At 39.6% G+C, this 21,608-nt stretch overlaps 1 protein-coding gene across 1 annotated transcript in view; it reads left to right on the top strand.

Annotated features, from left to right (window-relative positions):
• Positions 1–480: 480 nt before the first annotated feature.
• The window catches only part of LOC134226594 (tetratricopeptide repeat protein 39B-like), a 62,469-nt gene continuing 41,341 nt past the window's right edge, over positions 481–21,608 (top strand). The window contains exons 1-2 of the mRNA XM_062707464.1: positions 481–767; positions 972–1,623. Coding sequence (XP_062563448.1) covers positions 1,573–1,623 — 51 coding nt within the window. The 5' untranslated portion in view covers positions 481–767; positions 972–1,572. The remainder of the gene's footprint in view (positions 768–971; positions 1,624–21,608) is intronic.

The raw sequence follows: 21,608 nt of genomic DNA, 5'->3' as shown, positions 1-21,608 counted from the left end.
TAATATTTATTAATATTCACTGTGTCGTTAATGACGGTTATATCTCTACTGATTCAGTAGTACTGAACCATAGATTTTGAAGGAAACGAAAACAACCAACGGCTGTGGTTAGTTTCGAAGATCAACAATTAGGGATTTTCCGTTTTCATCTCACATGACATGGCATTACAGCTGTTCAAAGCGTCCGGAAAACAATCCCGTTTTAGGGTGTGGGAGTTATATTTTTGCCACGCTCTCCGTCTCTTCAATTATTTTAATACTTCGCGTGATATCAGCTGAGTGTGGTTGTTGATACGCCATGGACGCCAGCCAAAGGCAAAAACACATCTTCAGTGGATGACGCGAAACACGACGCAACGGCGACGGCGAGTTTTTCACTCACTCTCAGTTTTTATCGGAGAGCGGAATCGACGTCAGCGATGGAGGAACTACGCGGCGCCTATGAAGACCATCATTGTGAAAATATGCTCCATTCGCAAAGTAGTTGAGCTGGCAGTCAGACGGATCTCTCTATCCCTCTTATAAATTATTGTTGCGATGTACGACTCGCGATTGCGGCCGTGGATTTTACATATTTGACTCTTTTTTTCAGTGACAAAGAATAAATTTCCCTTCCGATTTGTGTGCGGCTGTAGGAATCAGTGGAACAGATGAAAATTCGGTCGGAAAGTTCAACCTTGAAAATGACGAAAATTCTGTGCGTGAATGGGAACCGTGAAGATTTGTCACGAGAGTACAGCGAAGATTAGGACGCGTGATAAAAGGAGGTATAATTAATTTCGATCGGAAAGGGTGACTCGTTTGAAACTATTAGTGGCACAAACAACGAAAGCATTTAGATAATTATAATTAACATAATATCGATTTCGTTGGATCAATAATTTAGTACGATGTTAGTACGTTGTAGTTGTGCCATCATTTGTGGATGGATGAATATATAACTAATCGGATTCTTCCTGGTTGTAAACAAGTGACTGAAAATATATAAAGTAGGGTGAATCTTAACATTATAAACGTCCGAAGTATTGTTACGTTATCTTATCATAAGAGATCTCGAAAAGTATAAAGTGAAGATAGGAGCGCCATAACGTTGGTCAAGTCGACGCAGACAAGCAGTCGGAAGCAAAGTAAGGAACCAATCGATAAATGCAATGAAGATGGTAACAATATAAACAATAGCACTGAATTGGATTCTCTCATCGAAAATATAAACAGAGTAAGCACTTCGTGAATGCAACTTGGCTCCATAGACTAAACCGGCTAAATTAGTTCAACAATCGCGAAAAAAAAAACATTACAGTATAAATTAATGTGCACATCTGTATTCAAAAAGTGCCGCTGTTTGCTGGAAAGAAAAGAAGCACACCACGTTAATGTGACATAAATGCAGCAGTGAAACTCAGCAAAAGTGCGAGTGAAGTAATAATTGCTCAACGTGTACACCATCCGAAAACAAGACTGGGCAAAGCAAAACCTGACCCTACATAAGCTCATGCAAAAGCACAGCAAAACTTATTGTTTGCTTTTTGGCCAGTCAGCGGGAAAGTGCGAACCGGAGCGGTCATAATAAAAATGGCTTTGAGTAACTCGCAAATGCAGAACACGGAGGATGAAGATGATGACGTAAGTATCAGTTTCGTTGTTTTAGTTTTCAATCTTTTAGGTGTAGCTAAGTGACCGAATAAGGATTTTTGATAGAGCGGCGTTGATTCTTACATACTAACAATAGAGGTAATAAACTATAGAGGAAGATTGTCGCTGTCGTCACTGGCGAAACATCTTTTGCTGGCGAGGATAGGGCACTAAATGTCATTGAAGGAAAAATCAGTACGTTTTGACAGATAGGTACCCAACAGGTTTGGAGACGATAACAAAAGCAACCGCAGCGACAATCGTCCTCTATAGTTTATTACCTCTATTATACTAACCCATTGTAGAATCATAGCAACCTTTGCTTGGCCGATGGTAAGAAAATTTGATGGTTAACAGACCTCAAGGTGATTCCTGAAAAGGACGTCAGATATCTGGTTCTTCAGGGATGATTTCTCATTGTTTAGCAGTTGAGAGGTGATATTCTTAGGGATGAAGTCTGCATTAGAAAGTAATTTCTAATGAGACCCCGGAATTCCTCAGAGAACGTGTTTGAAACATTGAGAACCCGAAGAGCAGAGGTGAGGCCAATTCACTGAATGCCTCAGTAGGAAATGAGACCTGGGTAGAGACAGGATGATTCTCATAAGTAAGTACAGTAATCGGGTAGTAATTCCATCTATATTTTAGAAACCTGCTAGTCAGGATGGTTTTCTAGAATTATTCGGAACCCGTTCACTGTAGAGCGGAAGATTATGGTCTGAGCTACAGTTTCAAAACCTGGACAACCAGGTTGGCTTTTAAAAACTGAAAGGAGGTGGAGGACTATAATCTAAGCTCGATGGTCAAAATCCGGAAACTAGGATGGTTTCGGTATCAGAGGAAAGCGGAAGACTACGATCTATATTATAGTTTCGAAGCCGATAGTGTGGCATGTATTTCGGAAACTATAATTATGGAATGACAGATTGTAGTTCGAGCTTTACCTGTGAGGATGATTCTGTTGAAAAAAAAAATGTTATAACGAAGCCCTGTATATTAGGGATGATCTTCGAAAGTAACCAAAAATAAATATTTCGTCCGTACAGGTGAATCAAATAATACCTCCGTTTGTAGAGGAAGCTGATGGATGTAGTGCTCTTCGGTGGGAGAAATGGAGAGAACATTTCGACGCTTATTTGTTGTGGAAAAATGTCGAGGATCATGAGGAGAAATTTAGGACCCTAATGCTATTCGGCGGACCGGATGTGCGGAAAATAATTGGAAAGATTGTAGTAGATGAAGAGCATGTAATCAACAATCGCTACCGTGCAGCTTTGGATTTATTGGATGAATACTTCATACCACGGGTGTCTAAGGCTTACGAGAGGCAGAAATTCCGCCAAATGGGTCCCTGTACCAAAGAAAAACTCGACACTTACGTTGTGAGGCTTCGAAAACAAGCTGTTAATTGTGACTACGGAGAGCAAACAGAAAGCATCATTGTTGATCAAATCATCGCGACGACGAAAGACGAGCAGCTACGCAGGAAGTGCTTGGAGAAAGATCGGTCACTCAACGAGGTTCTCGGAATCGGCCGCACACTAGAATCCGTTACTTTACAGCTCACCATGTGGGAACAACATGGCTCAAAAACGAAACCCAGTACCGATCATGCTCAACATGATTCTGGAAATGATATACTCGAAGTTAACGAAATTTCCGAAGAAACTACGCTGTTTCAAATGTGATGGTCGTCACATGTCATCAGATCCGATCTGTCCTGCAATAAGTCAGAAGTGTAAGAGCTGCAAACAGATTGGACATTTTGCCAGGTGTTGTTTTCTAAGAAAGAAAAGAGCTGTAACTTTCCCATCTGCAGAACAACAGAAGAAAAAAAAATGTTTTGTGCGTCAGGTTGAGGACAATGCGGCGTTGAACAACGAAGAGGATGAAGCAAGTGTTTTCAATTTGTTCCATCTTGGATCGAAACGATCGGTTCGAGTAGAAGTTGGAGGAGTGGCCCTTTGTTTCATCATCGATACCGGCGCCTATGAAGATATCCTGAGCGAAAGTGAAAAAATTCCTTTTCCTCTCGAAGAGTTAACTTTACGAAAGCTTAAGGAGCTCGAGGAGCAAGATGTAATAGAACGTGTAACCACAGCATCCGAATGGGTTTCCCCAATGCTTGTGAAGCGGTAAAGTTCAAATGAAGTCCGCATCGTTGTCGATCTCCGAGAGGCTAATAAAGCTGTCGTAAGGAAAATGCATCCACTTCCTACGCTTGAGCAAATCACTAGGAAAATTGGCGGAAACAAAATATTTACAAAACTTGATATCAAGCAAGCCTTCCATCAAGTTTTGCTTCGAAAAGAATGTCGTTATATCACCACGTTTATATCACCCGTGGGGTTAATGAGATACAAACGATTGATGTTTGGCCTTTCGGCGGCACCTGAATTATTTCAAAAAGTCATGGATGTAATTTTTGCCGATTTCCCATGGCTTATTGTATTTATCGATGATATTTTGATTCCCGCTAAAAATATTAATGAGTTAACTCATAGAATGAAATTAGTGAACGATCGCCTTAAGCAATATAACGTCCTATTGAACTCAGAAAAAGTAGAAGCCTACGTCAATGAACTTGAGTTTTTGGGATATCATATCTCAGAAAAGGGAATATCTGTGTCACGCTCTAAACTAGAGGCTATATCAAAAATGCAACCTCCAAAATCAGCTGAAGAAACGCGAAGTTTCCTTGGTTTAATCAATTTTGTCCACCGGTACATTCCAAATCTTGCCACTTTAACCTACCCATTAAATTTACTCACTCGAAAGGGAAATCCATTTGAATGGAAATCGATTCATCAAGACCGATTTGAACAAATAAAAACAATACTTCTCAAAGACGAAACGCTAGGTTATTACGATACATCCGACGATACATACGTAATAGCAGATGGCAGTCCGGTTGGATTAGGTGCTGTTCTTGTACAACGAGGCAAGAATGAAGAATATCGTATCATCTGTTTCGCTTCCAAAACTTTGACAACTGTAGAACAAAAATATGCCCAGACCGAAAGAGAGGCTTTGGCGTTAGTTTGGGCTTGTGAAAAATTTTATCACTATTTGTATGGAAAGTTTTTCTGGTTAGTCACCGATCACAAACCCTTAGTAGCAATCTTCGGAGACCGATTAAAACCTTCCCCACGGATAGAACGATGGAAATTACGTCTAATGGCATACAATTATAAAGTCATGTACCGGCCAGGGAAAAACAACATCGCAGATCCATTATCACGATTATGCCAATCTACTCCAAACGAAGGTACAAGTTTTGATGAAGAATCAGAGAGAATAATTCAGTTGATTGCTGCCGATACCTGTCCAAATGCGTTGTCACTTGACGAAATTAGAACCGCTACTAAAAGTGATGTAGAACTACAGGAAATTATACGTTGGTTGCCTTACAACGTTAAGCGTTGGCCAAAGCTGTTATACAGATATAAAAAGATAGCCGAAAGCTTAACCACTGATGGAGATATTTTGATGAAGGATCAACGTATTGTGGTGCCAAGAAGTCTACAGAACCAAGTGTTGAAGCTAGCCCATAACCCACATCTCGGAATGTCGTCTATGAAACGTCGACTAAGATCAAAAGTGTGGTGGACTAGGATGGACCAAATGGTTGAGGATTTTGTTCATTGCTGTTCCGGGTGTATTATAGTTTCAGAACCAAATGTTGCTCCGATTTCAAGAAGCGGTATGTCTGATGGACCATGGAAGAAGATCGCTATTGATTATACGGAAATTGTATCAGGACAACACCTTCTCGTAATAACTGACTATTTCTCCAGATATGTTGAGACTGTATTGGTCCACTCAATGACTGCAAAGAATACAATTACCAAATTGAGAGAAATATTTGCCAGGTTCGGTTATCCACAAGAAATAGTATGCGATAATGGACAACCCTTCGCCTCAGATGATTTTTCAACGTTTTGTACATCGAATGGAATTAAAATATGTCATACAGTACCGTACGCCCCTTTCCAGAACGGTTTGGTAGAAAGACAGAATAGGACACTCTTGAAAACTATACGAATTAGCGTCTCAATGGGTCGAGATTGGAAAACAGATTTACAAGATTACCTACACGCTTATCGTAGTACACCACATGCAGTAACTAATTATTCACCTTCGGAGCTAATGTTTGGTTGGAATATAAGGGACGGAATACCAGGAATTAACAGGAAAATTGATATAAATAAAGCTTTGAAGAATGACGAACAAGCGAAAGAAAAGGGGAAGAATTATATAGACAAGAAACGAAGAGCAACTGCCTGCAATATTGATGTTGGTGATTTAGTAGTTGTTAAAAACGTTATTAAAAGAAACAAACTAACACCAACATTTGACACCCAAGAACATGAAGTCATCAAACGAGACGGAACAAGGCTGAATTTAAAAAATCTGAAAACGGGAGTAATCACAAATCGACACATAAATCATACCAAGAAAATCATATGCAGAAACCCATTTAATCAAGAAGACTTAATTACAGAAGCTGATTCAATTAATGGTATTATATTTGCTGTAACATAATACAGTCGCCCCTCCACATCTCGATATTGAAGGGACCATCGAGATAGGGAGAGATCGAGGAATGGAAGGAAAATTGAAATGGGTACTAGATCCAAAAAAAGCTCGTTGCTATGAAAAACGACAACAAAACAAATGTCGTTTCCTGTTGTTGATGTATTTGTTATTGTCCAAAGATGGTCTAGTAGCCTAAAAATTTGAACATATCGACATAAGGAGAGTGAATCCAGAACGAAATATGATCAGAACACATCGAGATAGGGAGGTTATCGAGATGTAGAATGCTCAAACGTTTGTATATTGAAGGGACCGAAGAAACCATCGACATAGGGAGAGATATCGAGATATAGAACATCGAGATGTGGAGAGTCGACTGTATAACTCATTTTTATATGTATCGCTCAAAATTAACATGAAATTATTTACAGATAAAACTCAAACCGTAAATCCACCAATAGCCAAATGCAAACGAATTAACGAAGACCTCTTCCAAAATCAACAAAGGCAGAAGCAAAAACCAGCATATTTAGCAGATTTTGAATTGAATTAAATATTATATAAGAAGTTTATATAAACATTGAAACCATTAGCTTTAGGAATCTGTTAAAAGAGGGGAGAGAATGTAGAATCATAGCAACCTTTGCCATTATACTTGACAATTGATCACTCCTGAATAAATTATTATGAACTTGACTTGAACCTTTACTTTAATTAGTACATTATGAATAATAAATATTTCAATAGTTTTCTGATAGTTGTATTTTGAATAGAAAATATTTCGAGTCAAGACTGTCTTACTGTTGAGAACAAAACACGTGTATGTAAAGTTACAATCAAAGGTAGTTTTGCTTTCTTTCCGTTATAAAATTTTTAATTCCATTTTAATATTTGAAAGTTCGTCTAATAGCATTAATCTAGTTAGTAGATGCTTTTTCGAACTTTATTCAAAATAGTACCAAATTTAGCACAAAATTCATAAAAATTTGAATTTAAAGCAGATTAGAGAACAAGATTTCCTTGTCATCTCCCCACGATTTAGCGTTCCAAACGAGCAGGCGACCTGTAAAAAATCGCATAAAGCAGTTCTCCTGCAGGACTCTACACTAAGCATTGAGTGCTTAGTGTAGAGTCCTGCAGGAGAACAGGAGACAAAGACAACAACTCCACTATCAAATCAATCATTTTTTAAATGATTGTAATTTTTTCAGCACATTTGAGAATTGACATATACATCCGGATCTAGAAAAGTCCGATGGGTATGTAATCATCAACTTTTATCGTTAAACAACAGCTCCGCCAGTTGTGGCCAAATAATGAGTTTCCTTTTTTTATCCCGCTGAATGTGGCTTTATTATACGTACATATGATCAAGGCAGATATTTGCCACCTGAGGTCCCACAAGCTCAAAACCAATGAAAGCAATATTGCTTTGCTATATGTTATGCTTCATCACGCGAATTATTCATCGCTTTGATTTTCTCATGTCACGATCGTGCCTATTAAAGACGATGAATAATAAGTCGCGTAAACAAACATACATACATGGTTACTGTTCCGGCTCTTCATCGCATTACTCTGTCGTGGATCAGCCAGACGAGTTACAAGTGCATAGTCTGACGTTGTATTACCGTCTAAATTTTGTTAGCATGCAAGTCGGAATACCCACTTAATTTACTTTTTTATACATCAAATGCATGATAAATTAGTGGTATTTTGAATAAAAAAGTTTATTTATATGAATAAAAAGTAAATTTAAATCGAGCTTCCACACAATTGGAAAATAATTTGCTCAATTTGGTTTGGTCGGTCGGATCCATCTCGACACTTCCTAATTACAATACTTTTTCAAACATCGCAAATTGTTTGATGGATTGTCAATATACTGCCCCCACTCGAATAACAGTCCCATTTGACTTTTCAGCACTTTCGTGGGCGTCTTGGCGCCCTAAAACAAAAACTTTCATCGGTTTTCCTTCCTGAGGATCAAGATTACAAACGAATTCAATCTCATATGGAGAAAATTACCCAAATAAAGCTAAAATTGCCATTTAAAAGCAAGTTTTCGGAATATGAGTCATGTTCGGAGTTTGAGTCAAAACGGTAGTTTTTTCAACGTGTAATATGGAAGATGCGATTTGAAACTCCAATGATTATTATCTTCTCAGTATGCGAAAAACCAGTATGGGACTGATATGCGAGTGGGGGTATAGTACAGATTTAATACGGAATCCAAACTAAAAAGTACTCGCGTTTTCAAGGGCACACCACTCGATACTGAAGTAAGGCACAACTGTCATTTTTATTATTTCACGCATGCTGCGACGCAGCAAAGCTGAAATTATAAAATTGACAGTTGTGCGTTGCTTCCGTATCGAAACGTGTGTAATCCGTATTGAAAACGCGAGTACTTAGAAATTTGGATTCCGTGAGGAGTGTCCTCAAAGGTCCCCCCCAGGTCGCCGTTAGGTCGCTGAAGGGAATGTTCCATTTACGCTTCCATACCAACGACAAAATCGCAATCGCCAAGCGATAAAATCGCGGCGCGATTGTTGCGTTGCGTGTGTTTGGGGGAATCTTGAAGCAGATAGTTTTCTTTGAACATCACGTAGAGGCGTTGCGTGGTCAATTCTTCATCCTAATGGGCCAAACACAATTGGTACGTTTGCGTGCGTTTTGACAGTTTTTCCATGGAAAAACTGTCAAAACGCACGCAAACGTACCAATTGTGTTTGGCCCATAAGTCCATAGGTTTTAATTATTTTGATTAAAGTTTAATATTTAGAGAGAGAAACACCTTCCCCTCGGATATGTGATCTTGATGCGATGGGTGGACTTACGCCATTAGCACTGAGATGACAACCAAAGATCTGTCGTGGTGGTATCACATGTTGACTATTTTTGTTTGGTGCCTCGTCACATATCTGGTATTGACGCACTGATCTTACGCATGTGCATGCGATCCAGCGAACATCGTGTCTTGGAGCCTTGAATGGTAGTGCAGTTAGGCAGAGGTCTTTTTCATCAGCGACAATGATGTGGGATCTCTTATTTTCGACAATACTTTTCTGATGCGTTCCCTGTGACGCTGAGTCGTAGTCACGCTTACATTTAGCTAGCTAGGCATATATTGATAAACAATGTATTCAAGACATTCGTAGGGAATCGACTGCTGGATTCACTGAGTAGAAGTTTTTTTTTTCAAAACTAGGAACGTGGCGCCAGTCTTGTTTTTCTTATGCCTCACTTCGAAGAGCCATAATTAAAAATACCACACACTATAATAATGGTATATTAACAAGTAAGTAAGTAATCGATAGGCAATAGACGTCATGAAGCTTTACTTTGCCACCGAAAAGTGAATCCTATAGCTGACTTTGATTAGAACTTAATAGATAATAATCCTAGTTAAAAAAACGATAAAGTTACTTGTTAGAACAGTTTAAAGTTATAGGCAACCTTGACAAAGAATTGATAATAGAATAAACTAAATTCTTTAACAGTTTTCACTTTTACATGATAATCTTACATTCAGTTTGTAGTGTTGACACAGCTTATGAACATTGACGAAACAATGACTTAGATAAACAAAGTGATTTGACGAACGCATACCCTACACCCAGAACAAACAGAATTACACCCAGTTTTTTTTACACAGCTTGGTTTTAGTCGCTTAAAACCATCAGCGTCAATGAAACAATGAGTTAACACCACGAAAAAAATCATAAAAAATCAAAGAAAATTCAGGTGGTATTTGAAAAGCTGTGAAAGTTCGGGTTAACCGAGAAATTAATGAATTCTAACCGTGTAAAGAAAAACCTGGGTGTAATTATTTTTCATTCTGCATAAATAAAAGTTATAAAATAGAACACTAATACGCAATATTTTTTTATATTTTTAATGTGGTCACATAAAGCTAACAAACTAAATAACCTAATAATTAGACTATATGAGTTTGAAAACCACATCAAAATAGCTCCTTTCAAGGCAAAAGAATAAGACAGTGCATTTTAAACATTGCTTTTGAATAATGTGACCAGACGCTGCATTTTTAAACTTAATTTTCCAAAGTTATTCCAACTTATACAGTCTCACAAATATTTTTAAATATTTTGTGGGTCAAAATCTACGCGGAATGCACTTTTATCGTGTAAATTTCCAAGCCAGTGTCGTAATAATGATAGGCGTCCCGCGTTTCGCAGGACGCTTGCTGGTCACATTACTTTTGAAACTAGAAAAACTTTCTACTAGAATTTTTAAAATTATCGTTTTACCTTTGATCATTGGCTAGTTTGCATTCACTTACATTTTGCATTAGTGTCGAGTCGATTCCAAATCCGAACCTCCCTTCAACCCATCCTTATCCTACCCTATGGCGTTCAAGTGGTCTGCACGGACTCTTCTGCCATTATCCTCTATATTATCGGCCTTGGATTGACTTGCGCTTTTTATTGCCCCACCAAACGCTGCAAAATGAAAAAAATTGAAAATATTTCTCGGGTACTTATTCAAAAGGACGTATGTGATTTTGAAAACAAAAATTCAAACGTCGATTAGGCCAATCTGATAGCCCTACCACACAAACCATAACCATAGACAGATAGGGTGACCCTTCAGCTACCTGTTGGTGGTCTTGGTTTGCGTGGGAGTGCCATCAATAGAGGTAATAAACTATAGAGCAAGATTGTCGCTGTCGTCACTGGTGAAACATCTTTTGATGGCGAAGATAGGGCACTAAATGTCAACGAAGGAAAAATCAGTACGTTTTGACAGAAAGGTACCAAACATGTTTTGGAACGATAACAAAGGGAACCGCAGCAACAATCGTCCTCTATAGTTTATTATCTCTATTACCTATCACATACGTCCTTTTGAATAAGTACCCGAGATTTAGAGAGAAACACATATAAAAGGGTACTAAATGACATATTCAATATAAGCGATTCATCTTTTAACCCATATATTTGCCCTTTATGTTTCGTCTGTCTGCCATTTTCTGAATTAAACTCAAACTAATCTGTACAAGTGGCAGTGGCAGAATTATAAAAGAAATGCAATCATGAAAACTGTTATGCATTGCAATATGACAAATAAGACATCTATCCATCTATTCGAAATTATAGAAACTGTCACTTTTAATTTTAATTTGAGTTATTTCGTGAAATAAGAAAATTGAAATTTATTAAGCATTATTTGGTGACAACTTGTAATTGTCTTATTATATTATTAATTATTCTATTTTTAATTTAATTCTTTTGATCAATATTAAACTTTTGGATAAAGTGCTGTCCATATACCTCCTGAACAGATGTCGAACAGTTTTAGATACTCCCCTCCATTATCGTGGAAATTTGCAAGTTGGTGTGAACCGTGGATATTCGTCATACCCATAAGTTGTCCTCATTTATTTTTAATGTTGACTCGTTTTATATTCGTTAATTCTGAGCTCATATACATAGATGTTTATCAGCAGGTAAAAATGCCTGCTTACATTATGCTGATATTTTCGAAAACTTCATTGTCGAAGGGGAAATATGTTTTTTTTTTTTTTTTATCTATTGTGTTTATTTAACAGGCTCAGGCGTGTATAACACTTAACGGAGCCGAGACTTTATGATATTTACAATCGATATCATCTTATTATCAACAGTTAGTAAGGGGAAAGGGTATAGACCAAGATACTCGTGGCGACTCAAGGTTAGATTGCGTAATTTCAGGACGGACTAGGTTGGGATTTAGGTTTGAGGTATTTCAGCTGCTCATCCGGGTATTTGACGTCAATAACGGTATGGCGTAGCGTCGGGCTCGAGTTGTGGTTCGTCAGGGAGTATCTTCCGGATGGCCATAGCTTCGTATTACACAGAACAATAAGACAAAAACAAAACGAGAAAGAAAAAAGATAGGGAATTAGACTTTTATGTCAGACGAGCAAAGAAAGGCATAGATGGCCTGCATATAAACCACATCGCGATCCCCCAAAACACCTCTTACTTCCCTGTAGGGTTGTTTACCTCGGGCCACAAGGGTATCCAATAGTTGCTCTCTGGAGGCGTCGTTTTCCGAGCAATACCAAACTACGTGATCGATTTCATCGTAACCGGCTCCACACCTACATAGGTTGCTATCAACCAGGTTTATTCTATAGAGGTGTGCGTTTAGTGAATAGTGATTGGACATAAGTCTCGACATCGTGCGAATGAAGCCTCGGCTTAAGTCCTCACCTCTGAACCACGCTCGCGCAGAAACTTTAGGAACTATGGAAAAGAGCCACCGTCCAAGTTCATTGTGTGACCAAATCATTTGCCAATTTTGAAGAGTACTCTGACGGACTAATGGGAAAAACTCGTTGTTCGAAATTTGTCTATCATAAACTTCACCTTCCTGTGCGCCCACCTTTGCTAGCGAGTCCGCCTTCTCATTGCCATAGATTAGGCAATGGGATGGGACCCATACAAAGGTAATCTTAAATGATCTTTCGACCAAATCACGCATCTGCTCTCTTACAGTTGTAAGAAAGTAAGATGCGTGCTTAACAGGTTTCAACGACCGGAGTGCCTCGATAGAACTAAGACTATCCGAGAAGATGAAATAATGGTCTACGGGCTGATCGGAAATTATCCCCAAAGCGAAATTAATTGCTGCCAGCTCAGCAACATAAACCGAACACGGTTCTTGAAGTTTTCGGAAGGTGGTTGAATTTACGTTGAAAACACCGAAGCCAGTGGATCCGTTAATGCGAGAACCATCAGTGAAATATCTGTTATTGCAATTGACATGTTCATATTTTTCAGAAAAAATGGAAGGGATAGATATTTGTCGAAGATGATCTGGTATTCCTTGAATAGCGTGTTTCATGGACAGATCGTATTCAATTGAGGAACTGTCGTTGACGAAGTGAACTCGAGGTGGATTATAACATGGAAGACAGAGATCTGTCGATATGTAGTTGAGATAGACTCGCAGGTATCTTGAATGATGAGCCAGTTCAAGCATATTATCGAAGTTTTCTAATACAAGTGTGTTACTTGTTCCACATTTGATCAGTATTCTAAGTGAGAGCTCCCAGTAACGGTGCTTTAAAGGAGTGACTCCAGCAAGCACCTCCAGGCTCATGTTATGCGTTGAATGCATACAGCCAAGGGCAATACGCAAACAACGATATTGAATTCGTTCCAATTTGATTAGGTGGCACTCAGCTGCTGAGAGGAAGCAGAAAGAGCCATACTCTAAAACAGAGAGAATAGTCGTTTTATATAGTTTGATGAGGTCTTCCGGGTGAGCGCCCCACCATGTTCCGGAGATAGAACGGAGAAAATGGATCCTTTTTCGGCATTTCTCTAACAAATAATCAATATGGGTCTTCCAGGTACACTTAGAATCAAACCAGACCCCAAGGTATTTAAAAGTAAAAATTTGGTTTATGTCATCTTTCAACAGCTTTAGTTTCAGTTGAGCAGGGTACCGCTTCTTAGTAAACACAACCAATTGAGTTTTTTGCGGAGAGAACTCGATCCCTAAATGTCTGGCCCAAACAGTCAGGTTATTTAGGGAATTTTGCAATGGTCTTTGCAGGACTTCTGCACATGAACCTCTTAGAGAGATCACGGCATCATCTGCAAGTTGTCTAAACGTGCATTGTCCTTCCAAACAATTGTCAATATCTTTAACATAGAAATTGTAAAGCAAGGGACTTAAACAAGAACCTTGGGGAAGGCCCATGTAGCTATTTCTGGAAGTTGTCAGAGTGCCGAGAGTAAAGTTCATGTGTTTTACTGACAACAAATTGTACAAGAAATTATTCAAAATAACGGGTAATCCACTACTGTGCAGATTTTCCGACAGTACTTCTATGGAAACAGAATCAAAAGCGCCCTTAATATCCAAGAAAACTGAAGCCAGTTGCTCCTTGTGCGCATAGGCCAGCTGTATATCTGAAGAGAGCAACGCTAGACAGTCATTTGTTCCTTTACCTTTTCGAAACCCGAATTGAGTATTTGACAGTAATGCATTTTGCTCGACCCAATGGTCAATTCTTGAAAGGATCATTTTCTCCAATAATTTTCTCATGCATGATAGCATGGCAATCGGTCGGTATGAATTGTGATTAGACGCTGGTTTCCCAGGCTTTTGAATAGCTATTACTTTGACCTGGCGCCATTCTGGTGGTACGATGTTGTACTCCATGAAACAGTTGTACAGGTCAAGTAATCGTCTTTAGCGATATCTGGGAGGTTTTTAGAAGATTGAAATTGATATTATCGCATCCCGGAGAAGAATTGTTTGATGAAAGAAGAGACATAGATAGTTCCAGCATTGAGAATGGTCCACCCAAAGAACCGGGATCAAGCGTAGATTCTCGAAATAGCGGTTCAGCTGGTACGGAATCTGGACAGACCTTTTGCGAAGTTGAATATCCATCGATTGGAGTATTCTTCACTCTCGTTGGTGGAAATGCGGTTCCGCATGTTGCGGGCCGTTTTCCAAAGTGTTGTCATTGAGGTTTCTCGTGATAGTCCCTCGACAAAACGTCGCCAGTATCAGGTATCAGGTATCAGAACGTCGGCTCAGGAGGCACGTTCCCTCAATTTGGGAGATTTGTGCCATCGTTTTCACTGGCCTTTCTCATCATTTACCTGACGGAAAAGGAAGTGAAAAGGGGAAAGGAAGAGGAAGTGAAGTTGGAAAGGAGAATGGAACCATTTATAGGAAAGCCAATTATGTGGACTTACACGCATTCAGCTAGGGACTAAAGAGAGGTCACAAAAACACAGAGGACGTAACAATGGACGAACGTCAAAGACGAAACACAGAGTGCACTGTGAAAAACGCATAATGCGAATCCATATAGGTGACAATCACAAAATACATTGTAAAAATCGCATAATGCGAATCCATATAGGTGGCAATTTGTTGAAAACTAAGTAAAACACATATTCATAACCCCATTCTTATTGAACCTCACGATGAGATAGAACAAGAGTAGCCGAACCCGAACGTCAAGAACGAAACACAGAGTACACTGTGAAAAACGCATAATGCGAATCCATATAGGTAACATACACAAAGTATATTGTAAGAAAACGCATAATGCGAATCCATATAGGTGACAATTTGTTGAAAACTAAGTAAAACACATATTCATAATCCCATTCTTATTGAACCTCACGTTGAGATTGAACAAGAGTAACCGAAGCCGAACGTCAAGGACGAGACACAGAGTACACTGTGAAAAACGCATAATGCGAATCCACAAAGGTAACATACACAAAGTACATTGTAAAAAAGACGCAAAATGCGAATCCATATAGGTGACAATTTGTTGAAAAAAAAACTAAGTAAAAAAAAAAAAAACATTTTCATAACCCCATCCTTAATCAACCTCAAGTTGAGATTAAACAAGAGTAGCTGAAGCCAAACATCAAAGACGAAACACAGATTACACTTTGAAAAACGCATAATACGAATCCATATAGGTGACAAACACAAAGTACGTTGTAAAAAAAACGCATAATGCGAATCCATATAGGTGAAAATTTGTTGAAAAACTAAGTAAAAAACATATTCATAATCCCACCCTTATTCAACTTCAAGTTGAGATTAAACAAAAGTAGCTGAAGCCGAACGTCAAAGACGAAACACAGAGTACACTGTGAAAAGCGCATAATGCGAATCCATATAGGTGACAAACACAAAGTACATTGTAAAAAAAAATGCATAATGCGAATCCATATAGGTGGAAGTTTGTTGAAAAACTAAGTAGAACACATATTCATAACCCCACACTCACGTTGAGGATGAACAAGAGTAGCCAAAGCCGAACGTCAAAGACGAGACACAGAGTACACTGTGAAATACGCATAATGCGAATCCATATAGGTGACAATTTGTTGAAAACTAAGTAAAACACTTATTCATAACCCCACTCTTATTTAACCTCACGTTGAGATTGAACAAGAGTAGCCGACGCCTAACGTCAAGGAAGAGACACAGAGTACACTGTGAAAAAACGCATAATGCGAATCCATATAGGTAACATACACAAAGCACATTGTAAAAAACGCATAATGCGAATCCATATAGGTGACAATTTGTTGAAAACTAATTAAAAGACATATTCATAACCCTACTCTTATTTAACCTCACGATGAGGTTGAATAAGAGTAGCCGATTATCTCGGAGAAGTAAAAGTCAACTACGCCATAGCTCCGGTTAGCGCAGCGAGGGCTCAAATACTGTGAAGGGGGCCCTGGTGCTTCACAGGCTCCGTTTGCGGTTAGGTTCTTATTAGACCCCCCTAACCATTCATTCGTAGGCACGGTAAGCATAAAGCCGCATCACACCGAAAATTAGGGGTCACCTGTATGGTGGACTTTTACCACTGGAACAGGCAATCCGTAATGTTATTCTTAGCCAGATAACCAGCTGCCGACACCACACGGCTATCTAGGCTGTTCGTGGAGAGAAGTTGACATTGACTTTACGTCAACTCTCAATGTGGCCGAACAGCCGTCCAAATATAGAATAGTCGTTTTATATAGTTTGATGAGGTCTTCCGGGTGAGCGCCCCACCATGTTCCGGAGATAGAACGGAGAAAATGGATCCTTTTTCGGCATTTCTCTAACAAATAATCAATATGGGTCTTCCAGGTACACTTAGAATCAAACCAGACCCCAAGGTATTTAAAAGTAAAAATTTGGTTTATGTCATCTTTCAACAGCTTTAGTTTCAGTTGAGCAGGGTACCGCTTCTTAGTAAACACAACCAATTGAGTTTTTTGCGGAGAGAACTCGATCCCTAAATGTCTGGCCCAAACAGTCAGGTTATTTAGGGAATTTTGCAATGGTCTTTGCAGGACTTCTGCACATGAACCTCTTAGAGAGATCACGGCATCATCTGCAAGTTGTCTAAACGTGCATTGTCCTTCCAAACAATTGTCAATATCTTTAACATAGAAATTGTAAAGCAAGGGACTTAAACAAGAACCTTGGGGAAGGCCCATGTAGCTATTTCTGGAAGTTGTCAGAGTGCCGAGAGTAAAGTTCATGTGTTTTACTGACAACAAATTGTACAAGAAATTATTCAAAATAACGGGTAATCCACTACTGTGCAGATTTTCCGACAGTACTTCTATGGAAACAGAATCAAAAGCGCCCTTAATATCCAAGAAAACTGAAGCCAGTTGCTCCTTGTGCGCATAGGCCAGCTGTATATCTGAAGAGAGCAACGCTAGACAGTCATTTGTTCCTTTACCTTTTCGAAACCCGAATTGAGTATTTGACAGTAATGCATTTTGCTCGACCCAATGGTCAATTCTTGAAAGGATCATTTTCTCCAATAATTTTCTCATGCATGATAGCATGGCAATCGGTCGGTATGAATTGTGATTAGACGCTGGTTTCCCAGGCTTTTGAATAGCTATTACTTTGACCTGGCGCCATTCTGGTGGTACGATGTTGTACTCCATGAAACAGTTGTACAGGTCAAGTAATCGCCTTTAGCGATATCTGGGAGGTTTTTAGAAGATTGAAATTGATATTATCGCATCCCGGAGAAGAATTGTTTGATGAAAGAAGAGACATAGATAGTTCCAGCATTGAGAATGGTCCACCCAAAGAACCGGGATCAAGCGTAGATTCTCGAAATAGCGGTTCAGCTGGTACGGAATCTGGACAGACCTTTTTGCGAAGTTGAATATCCATCGATTGGAGTATTCTTCACTCTCGTTGGTGGAAATGCGGTTCCGCATGTTGCGGGCCGTTTTCCAAAGTGTTGTCATTGAGGTTTCTCGTGATAGTCCCTCGACAAAACGTCGCCAGTAGCTACGTTTTTAGCCTTGAGAAGATTTTTGAGCTTTCTTTCAAGCCTCAAATACTCTTCGAAAAGCTCGAACCTTCCGTGTTTACGGAAAGCCTTGAAGGCATCAGATTTCTCGGAATACAACTTAGTACATTCATCATCCCATCCAGGAGTGGCTGGTCTTCTTATGACAGATGTACTTGGAACGCGTCGTTTCTGAGCTTCTAGTGCGCTTTTATGAATCAATTCGGTAAGGAATCGATACTCATCCAGTGGAGGAAGAATATCAGTTGATTCAATACCAATGTTTACCGCCGATGCAAATTTTTGCCAGTCAATGTTTTTCGTGAGGTCGAAAGGAACATTAACTGGCACTGATCGTTGATAGCCGCTTTTGATTGTGGTGACTATCGGCATGTGGTCACTACCATGGGGATCTTGGATTACCTTCCACGTGGAATCTAATGATAGTGAATTAGAGCATAAAGACAGATCTATTCGACTTTCCTGACCTTGAGGTCCTATTCGAGTTACTTCGCCTGTGTTCAAAATATTCAAGTTGAAATCGTCGCACAAATCATAGAAAATAGGCGCTCTGTTATCGTCTCTAGTTTCGCCCCATGCAATACCATGTGCATTCATATCACCCAGTATTAAAACTGGGGATGATAAAGAGAGACTGCGCTCCAAAGATGCCGACGATTAAGTGAGGCATTTGGGGAATATACACTGAAGCTATGCAAAGGTCTTTATTCTTTACATTTACTTGGCAAGCGACGATTTCTAAACCATTAACAGTCGGAATGGAATTTTGTAGAAAGTGTGACATTTTTGATTCCCAAAAGAACGCCACCATAATGATCATTCCGATCTTGGCGAATAATGTTAAAATCGTGGAAGTTGATTTCATCTTCAGAAGAAAGCCATGTTTCACAGAGTGCAAATATATCGCAATCGGAGTTGCGAATTAAAACTTAAACACGTCCAATTTATGTTTCAGACTATGACAGTTCCACTGCAGCACAGTGATTGTATCTTGTATGGCTGTATTATCCATCGAAAGATACAAGTCCTGCAAGAAGGGCCATGAAACAGTCAATTGCTTCAGATAACTTTCAACTGTTGGAATAAAGAGGTCAATGATTGGCCTCAATGAATTCGGAATATTGAACAAGTTCAAAATACGATCCACAAGATCCTTGAAGGATATCAATCCTCGCTTGGACGAGATTCTTTTCTTAGAAGTGCGAGTAGCAGTTTTCTGCTCAGAGATATTCCTTGCCTGATGTTTCTTTGTAACATCAGTTTTAGGCAATGGCGGGAATGTCTTACTGCAACATGGGTCAAAAGGAGCAGTATAGACAGGCTGCTTCGGAATTTCAAATAATCCCCCATTACCATCAGATTTCGGCAAGCTTCTAGGGATGATTTTTGTTTTCTTACGGCGCAATCCCGGGAAGACAGTTTCTTCCTCTTTTCGGGTACGTGTACCTCCGCAGAATCATCCATATCGGCTACGTCAGAGTCCGATTCGTCTATGGAAATGACATCATAAAAATCACTTACTTGAACGGCAGCTGAAATAGCAGCCGTTGCGTTGGCAGTTGCGGATGTGTCTTGCGACTTCACCATTTCTGCATACGACTGCTTAGAGCGCTGTACTAATGAACGCTTAACTTTTGGGTGCGCTTTTTGTACACCGGACATTCTTGCAAACCATGGGGAGGGTCCATGCCACAATAAGCGCACTTTGTAACTTGTTGTTGGCAGGACTCCTCCCTATGCCTTTCAAAACATTTGCCACAACGGGGCTTGTTGTCGCAAAACTCGGCAGTGTGCCCCAACTGTTTGCAGTTGGTACAATTGAAAACTCTGGGTACAAAAGACGCACCGGAAACAACATATTTTCGATATCTACATATTTTGGGAGTATCGAACCGGCAAACGTTACCCGTAGCGAACCTGACTTCGAATATACTTTTTACCATCTACCATGGCTGCTGAATGCAATTCCTTGCAGTTCAGAATAGTCACGGTAGATTGCTAGGCATTCTTTAAACGGCCTTTTCCAGCAAGCACATCCTTACAAGTCAGGCTCGCTGCGTTAATTACGCCTTCAATCTCGACCTCTCGCGAGGGCACATAAACCAAATATTCCACATTATAGTTCTGGTCTTTTGCGATAGCATTTGCATCCTGGTATGTAGGTGCGGTTACACGTAGTTTGTTTCGATTGATTTGATGAAAATCAGTTTTCGGAAAACGACGCGTCAAATCACGTTTGATTCCTAGGAAATCAATACTTTTCACTTTCTGCCGAAAGTAAACAACCCAAGGCCCAGGCGAAGAAGCCTGGTAGAATCGCGATGCGAACGACATTGTCTTTGGGAGGCGTCTCGCCTCCGTTTTCTTCGTCCATGAAATGTAATACAAAATCCCCCCCAAAAAAAAAAAGAAGAGAAAAAAAAATAATACTAATAGGTTTTAATTATAATAATAACAAAACAAACACACACACAAAAAAAAAGAAGAAAAAAAAATTCAAAGTTTTTAATAATAATTCAGGCAACCTTTTTGCGTTTCGTCCCACTCTAATGCAACGGTGCCACCCTTGCCTAACGACAGGCAGAGCACACAAAAGCTTCACCACTGGTGCGTGGATGAAAGTTAAACGAATGCAAAGAGACAATGGGATACAATCTTTTTACTTAGCCTGTTTGCTGCCTACCCGAGTAGGTAGCGTTGTCGATGACGACCTGATGCTGATTGATACTGATCGTCGTCGCAGCACTTGATGAAAAAAAAACCAAACTAACGAGACTGCAATAGCATCGCTAGAACAGCTCGCTTCCTTAACTAGTCGGCTGGATAAATCACCTTGTAACTAGCTTTACACTCACGTAGGCAACTTAACGATATAAAACAACCCGCCGAATACTAAACGGGGAAAAAAAAACTCTAGCGGTATAAAGCGCGTCACGTGATGAGACACGGGAGTAAAATACGTCCGGCTCGTCCAGAAACACGACAAGGAATGAAGGGGCAATATGTATAAAATGCGTCGGCTGGGTAAAATTCTTTTGGGGCTTTTTGCTTATTTCGGCTGGTTTTTACGGTGCTACGCGTTTCCGGCGGTGTATATTGTCGGCGTAGCACCAAGTTAGAATTCGGAAGTAGGGACTTCCGAACCGAACTTTCTTCCGAAGTTTTATTTGCCAAACTAATTGATGTGTTGTTTAGCGCATCTTTAGGCGAATCCAGCGCACTACTTCCGAAGTTGGAAAAGTTGCCTGTATCTGGAGAAAAATCCAACTTCGGTATAAAAAGCGGTATAAATTTATTCCGGATAGACAATATATTCTTTTCGGTGCGACAGGTAGCGGTTCGGGTGGAAAAAGTAATTTTCTTAGCTTTCGATCAGCTCTTCGGATGCGTGTGTGTGTGATTTGTTTCCCGTGTGTAAATTTTCATTTTTTTAAATTTTAGTCTGTAAATTTTTAAATTTTGAGAGATGGAAGTGTGCCACGATTGCGAGTAAAAGTGGCAAAAAAGTGCTCCGTTTCTGCTTCAGTAAAACATGTAATGTGACGCTCTTTTGTAGGACTGGCAGATCGACCAGAAGTTTTTGGTGTGTGTGCAA

Source organism: Armigeres subalbatus, chromosome 3 (assembly GCF_024139115.2).
Source record: "Armigeres subalbatus isolate Guangzhou_Male chromosome 3, GZ_Asu_2, whole genome shotgun sequence".
In the NCBI taxonomy this organism is placed as follows: Eukaryota; Metazoa; Arthropoda; class Insecta; order Diptera; family Culicidae; genus Armigeres; species Armigeres subalbatus.
This window is presented reverse-complemented; position numbering and strand designations above follow the sequence as displayed.